General features: G+C 37.0%; 1 protein-coding gene across 1 annotated transcript in view; it reads right to left on the reverse strand.

Annotated features, from left to right (window-relative positions):
• The window catches only part of LOC106457539 (ephrin type-B receptor 1-B-like), a 39,018-nt gene that overhangs the window by 22,151 nt on the left and 9,469 nt on the right, over positions 1–7,398 (reverse strand). Inside the window, exon 3 of the mRNA XM_022383523.1 lies at positions 6,121–6,781. Coding sequence (XP_022239231.1) covers positions 6,121–6,781 — 661 coding nt within the window. The remainder of the gene's footprint in view (positions 1–6,120; positions 6,782–7,398) is intronic.

Consider the following 7,398-nt stretch of genomic DNA (forward strand, 5'->3'; position numbering starts at 1 on the left):
ACTCCTATAGATCTATACAAAACATACTCCTATAGATCTATACAAAACATACTCCTATAGATCTATACAAAACATACTCCTATGGATCTATACAAAACATACTCCTATAGATCTATTCAAAACATACTCCGGTAAGTTTGAAGGTTTATTATGCATATTCTGACTAACAGCAATAAAATTTTTCGTCTAAAACTACATGCCACCAGGCGGCGTTTGATGTGTGATAAAACGTATTTAACAGACAGCTTGAATTTACAAACAAGTTAGTAGTCTACATGAACAAGTATAGATAACCGCATAGGCGACAAAGATACAGAAATTAAAGAATATCTCCAAGTTTTATAAATCTGAAATACATGTGTATAAAAATTAACGACTTTGTAATGTATTCGTTAATTTCTAGTAATTACAGACGTAGTCAGTATTTGTAGCTATGCGAGTTCCACACATCAACCCTTGACACACCAGGTGGTGACAACAGTCACTTTCTACCGTCAGGTGTCGCCGCCCTACAACCTTCTTAGCATACATATGGCTTTATTAGTGTAGTCACCTTACTTTAGGATCAAACACCCTTATTTAAAGCATGAAACATTGCACATAGCATCAGATTTCAAGACATTGGCCTAAACACATCTAAAGGTGTAGGTTGGTGGAAATCAACTGCTTTAAGTTTTGGTTCTCAGCCGTCCAGAAACGTTTATCCTCTTAATATGTTCAGTTTCAGATAAGTTTGTTTTAATTCAAAACAAAGGTTCGGTGTGGGTTTGTTGTTAGTGTGCTGGGCTTTGTACAAGAAGACCCGAGGTTCGAGCCAGGATATGCCGCTGAACACCCTGCACTTTCAGTAATTCCTGCTGCTAGGTTAAGAATGGCCATGTAGGCGGCGGGTACTGCTGATTGGTTGCCCTCTTTCTGGTTAGCATTTTCTAAGTTATCGATGAGCATACCTAAATTTTGGAGTTTTTGACCTGGCCGCTTAACCTATGTGTCGCATAATTAAATTTAATAATAATTAAATCTTATTTCAAAACTCAGTACTTTGAACAAATTGAAAAAGAGTAAACTGTGCTAGTCCTATAAACACGATAAAAGTATACGTATTTTAACATTTCCCGGTAACTAGAACTGCAGATAATATACTCTCGAAAAAGGCATTTAAAATTTGTTTACGGTTGTATTTATTTTGGTAACCTGCCGTCTAGTATTATACAAAATTCGTGTGGATCTGTCGACTGTATGAAAGAAAGAGAGGTTTCATGCTGCTTTGTAAAATGGTTTCTTCCTGGGAGTAGAAGGTTCCAGGTGAGTGCAATTTACGTCTCGTTGTCGGTTTGGTTTGTTTTGAATTTTGTGCAAAGCTACACGAGTACTATCTGCGCTAGCCGTCCCTGATTTAGCAGTGAAAGACTAGAGGGAAGGCAGCTAGTCATCACCACCCACCGCCAACTCTTGGGCTACTCTTTTACCAACGAATAGTGGGATTGATAATCACAGTACAACGCCCCCACGACTGAAAGGGCGATCATTTTTGGTGAGACGGAGATTCGAACCCGCGACCCTCAGATTGCGGGACGAGTGTCCTGACCACCTGACCATGCCGAGCCCCTCGTAGTAGGACGTGCTCTAGTGGTTAGCTTGCTAGATTGTGAATCCAAGGATCCACGGTTAGCTTCCTGTTGCTGCAAAATTGCGTTCTGCTCTTTGGATCCGTGGGTGTGTTGTAAGACTGACGATCAAATCCCACTGTTCGACTAGAGTGGTCAAGAGTTGACTATGGGTGCTGTTGGTCAGCTGCCTTCCCTCTAGTTTATTAGTTTAAAAGAAGGGAAGGCTAGCGTAGCTTCGCACGAACATCCTAAACAAACAAACAAATTGGCGTCACGTGGTAAGTTGAGGGCTCCTGCGAAAAAACAACGATTGATATCTGAGTCGACTATATACAACAAACCTAAAGGGTGAGACGTTCTTTTATGTGGCATAATTCAAATATTCTCCCTTTCAAGTCTCTTGCTACAGCTGTGGCGGGCTTTTTTCTTCTGAATATAAATACATTTAATTGGTTTTTTTTGTAATTTAAAACAAATATCTACACTAGTTTCAGCATTTCATAAACTTATTGAAACGGTCTTCCATTTTTTAGCACTTTTTTAGGAAGTTTTCTACAAAAACAAACAATTTTCTTGTACCAAAATCTTCCCACTCCTTTAAAATAGTTTATTATTTTTTAAACAATTTTCAACAATATTTTCATCTTAAACAAAATATTGTCACAGTCTTTATAAGAATATATTTCAACAAACCTTTTTGATCTGTATCTAATTTCTGTATTGTATTTTTGGTGTATTTAATACTAGAAATAAACAACCTTATAACACCAAATTTATTATTTGTCTTTAATTGGACACACAACGTTTCGCTTTACAGCTTCTTCAGGGGAGTTCAACTAAAACACAAACCTTAACTGATAGCACAAAGATTGTAGTAACAGTTACGGTTTGTGTTTTAGTGGAATTCTCCTGAAGAAACTATGGCCAGATGGTTAGGGCGCTAGAATTGCAATTTGAGGGTCGCGGGTTCGAATTCTCGTCTCACCAAACATGCTCGCCCTTTCAGCCGTGGGGTGTTATAATTGACGGTCAATCCAACTATTCGTTGATAAAAGAGTGGCCCAAGAGTTGGCGGTTGGTGGTGATGAGTAGCTGCCTTTCCTCTAGTCTTTCACTGCTAAATTAGGGACGACTAGCGCAGTTAGCTCTCGTGTAGCTTTGTGCAAAATTTAAACCAAGTTTTCTTATAAAAACAAAAACCCCAAATCTTTACTTTACCAGAAAAATAATCTTAACACTTTTATTTTAAATTCCTCTAAGATATATATATATATATATACATTTTTCAGAGAACATACCAGAACGACAGTGATATTGATCTAGTTTAGACGCAGTCACAAGGTGAGCAATAAAGAAATAAGAACACAAATAAAAGGCAAGTAAATCCACATTATAAAGTTTGCCAACCTTTCGGCTCATAATTGGCACAACGTGGCTCCCTATCCTGCTATCTGAGCGTGCAGCAATAAAGCCAACTCCAAATGACACAACCAGGGTGCGCCTTGATACAGTTTTGTGCATTATTTATTGTTGAAAAGTACGAGGCTATTTAAAGGTGTGAGCACGGGTACTTTTCTGAAACAAAGTTGCTTATTTTACAACTACACAACATTCATAACAATAAAAAGGTGAACACAAACCAATAAATCTTTCATTTTGATAACATTAACACTAAATCAAACAACTATCCTGTCTGCTGATACACGAACAATAAATCAAACAACTATCCTGTCTGCTGATACATGAACAATAAATCAAACAACCATCTTTTCTGTTGATACATTAACAATAAATCAAACTATCCTGTCTGCCGATACATGAACAATAAATCAAACAACCGTCTTTTCTGTTGATACATTAACAATAAATCAAACTATCCTGTCTACAGATACATTAACAATAAATCAAACAACTATCCTGTCTACAGATACAATAACAATAAATCAAACTATCCTGTCTACAGATACATGAACAGTAAATGAAACAACCATCTTTCTGCTGATAAATGAAACAACCGTCATATCTGCTAATATATAAACAATAAATGAAACAACCATCATGTTTGCTAATATATAAACAATAAATCAAACAACCATCCTGTTTGCTAATATATAAACAATAAATCAAACAACCATCCTGTCTGCTAATATATAAACAATAAACCAAACAACTATCCTGTTTGATGATACATGAACAATAAACCAAACAACTATCCTGTTTGATGATACATGAACAATAAATCAAACAACTATCCTGTTTGATGATACATGAACAATAAATCAAACAACTATCCTGGTTGATGATTCATGAACAATAAATCAAACAACTATCCTGTTTGTTGATAAAATGTACCCTGAATTACTTGCTTCTTAAACAATAAAACACAAAAGCTATAAAATGATAATCGCATAATTCCAAAATAATTACGAATATACACTGCATGAAGATAAACATTATTATGTTTAATGTCGATTAAAAAAATAATAACTGTCCATTATTATCCATTTTCAATGTTAAGACTAGAATAATAACATAAGACACAAACTATTTCACTTTGAGAAACAAAAATAAAAGGAAAGAATCCATTGTGACAGAAATTTAGACTACAGTTTCCAGCGTTAACATTGTAATTGGCCGATAAAATGTCCGACAATTCGTAGAACAATATAACTTTATATACTTTTAACGAAAAGCAACAATCCTATTTTTCTATAATGGTGTTCTATCTATTGTTCTGACTGATAAGCGATGCTCTTTTTTTGTCATTGTTTCCAGGAGACAACATACAATTTCGCTGTTTAGCGATTGATTACCGTTTTCTATTCTCATTAGTGCCATTTTGTTTTTCTGGTCATTAATATTTTCTGTTCTCTGTCTTTTATGTTTATGACGTGTCTCTGAACGACAGCATTGTTATTTCTTTAACCATGGCCATGTTTTTGTTTCTGGTTAATAGATCGTATTTATTTTTTAATTATTTTGTGCATTGCATTCATACTAAATTCTTTCACACTGGATGTTAACAGGAAACAAATAAACTCAAATTTCAATTATATTCCTTTAGCGTCAGCGAACACCAGCACATGGATACATGCGGGAGATCAAACTCCCTGTGCTGATAAAAGTTATGGTGCATGAGTTGTATTGAAACATGCTCTGGACAGGTAGTTTTCTTTCACGAACGAGTCCCATCTGTTCGAACATTTTATAATCAGTAGCAGCAGTTTCGTTACCATGTGCTGTTACAACAGTGAATTCTTCTCTAGACCCGCTAGCCTGGACCCCTGCTATTACAATGTATATAAAGGCACCAAACTGTGAGGTCCGGTAACGTAAGGGCCACACAGCTCGTCCCTACTATCTTCCCTGAGATCCCCATTAGTCCGACTTCCGATAGACTGGTTGTTGACAATGATCAATATCAGCTTCACATATTTCCGTTAACAAGGGACCGCCATTATTTGGTCCTTGCTCGTCAAATCACATAATCCTAACAGGTCAACTGACCGTGGAAGATGAATGTCCCCCAAAAGAACGATATCTTTGTAGACATGTCTTTTATACAGTACAATATGTACCCCAGGGGTACAACGGTATGTCTGCGGACTTACAACGTTAGAAATCGGGTTTCGATACCCGTGGTGGGCAGAGTATAGATAGCCCATCGTGCAGCTTTATGCTCAACTAACAAACAACAACAGTACAATATCAGGCTCGGAAAAACATTGCGTACAACTTGATTTTTTACATTACTTGCATGAATGTTACAGCTGATTTCGTCACACCCACACCAACTCGGGGTTATGTTGTTTCCGAACCATGATATACTACTGTTACCATGACAAATGATGGGCAGGGCAACTGCTAAGTTTGCTTCAACAGTTTGTGTTGTTTAGCAGACGATCTGGCAGAAACTAAAAGCAGAGTAAACTAAAAGTACTTGCAATGACATCTTTGCAGGTTCGCAGAAATGGTAGATAACAGAAGGTAAAAAAATATGTTCAACGCATAATCAACTGTTTTCAATTTTCACTGTAGCTGTCATCTGTGCTTAACTTTTAAACTTCATTTAGATCAGGACTGGTACTTCTATTAAAATGTATCCAATATAAACCGAATCCTTCATCTTTATAGAACTTATTTTACGAAGGCCAGAACCGTATTTTTGTTGACATTGTAAGAGTAGTCTTTGGCCTTTATCATAACCTTTCGCATGACATAGTCCTAGTTCTTAATGTGTACTCAGTCGTTTTATTTTAATTTTCTGGTTTTAAGTTAGCTAGAGACGGCGGCAGATTGCCTTAATAGCTTTGCCATAGAGTTATGAATATCCATTTTGGGGCATTAACTTAGTAAACAAGACATTTCGTATCATCATTACTTTAAAGTTTAACGTTTCATAAGTAAGTTAAATAGTTAGCATTTGTTTTATTTTTCCTTTCTTTACCTTGTGTTGTTATTAGGTTATGCTGGTGACAGACAAAAACTTTATAGATAAAGCAGTGCTTACCTTTACAACTTCCGTCCATGGACTCATAACCAGGTTTACATTTACAGCCGCCAGATGGCAGAGTCCAGTTCCCGTCTCCTTTACACAGCAGCTTGGGCGGATCCACAACTTCAGCGTTGGCGACACACTGACCTTCAACTTCCACGATTTCTGTAACTTCTCGACCTGTAGGACTGTCTGGGAAGAAGGCGAAATTGACCGTAATGTTTGGGCAAGTCATATAGTAAACTTTAATTGCAATTATTGACAAGCACGCTCCCTGGTCGCGGAAAGCGAAATACACCCCTTTCTTGGTGACTGGTATGCTACGAACCTCAGTGTTAATGATGACTTCATTTGTGGAGGTAAAGCGACCTTCATCCGCTGCAATGCGGTCCACCAGTTTGTAGGACTCGGGCTCCCACGGAGGAGGTTCTTTCGTTGCCGCATCAAATTCGTAATAAAGGAGAGAGAACGTCTCCTTACAGGAGAGTGCCATTCCGGGAAACAGGTTACAGTCCCGCATGCTGAACTTAATTTCAATGTAAATTCTGCTGGCGTCCCTTCGCTCCACGAACGGCGTCCATAGCCAGTTGTTAACATTGCTATAAGCCACGTCACATACCACAAATGATCTCCAGTTAATACCTTGCTCAAAGTTGGTGAAACTTTCCTCCACCCACTAAGAAAAAACAAACAAAAAACAGGTGAAAAGTTACCCAGTAGAAACCGGCGGATAGTTTAGACAGAGAATATAGTACTGGCCTTGGATCTTCCATGGACGATACCTTCTTGAAGACTATAGAGTTGGAAGACATTTCATCAGGCTTCAACACAGAGGATTGAATGCCTTCCTACTTTATACTCCAACAAGTGCGGCCAACAGAAGATTTAACGTCAGTAGAAATTATGTTCAAATAGAAATGTACAGTTTTCCAAAAGATACTTTAGTGCTCATAGTTGTAATATTAGCCGAAAACAACAGGCAAAAAAACCATTGTCATGTAATCTATTCACAAGTTACAAATTATTTACGATAAATAAAAATATTGATTTATTTGTTTCAAACGTTTTGCACAAATTCACACAAAAAGGCTATCTGTACATAACCGTCACTAATTTTGAACTGTTATTCTAGAAGAAAGGAAAAATGATAACTCAAAATCTTATCATACAAAGAATATCACCATCCTTCTACGCTTCATCAAAAAGTATCGCATAATACCTGCGTTAAACATACATTGAAAGTTTAACGGACTGACATGCCAGGGAATATTACAATTTCAAGTTTAATTCAAA

This window comes from Limulus polyphemus, unplaced genomic scaffold (assembly GCF_000517525.1).
Source record: "Limulus polyphemus unplaced genomic scaffold, Limulus_polyphemus-2.1.2 Scaffold343, whole genome shotgun sequence".
Lineage (NCBI taxonomy): Eukaryota > Metazoa > Arthropoda > Merostomata > Xiphosura > Limulidae > Limulus > Limulus polyphemus.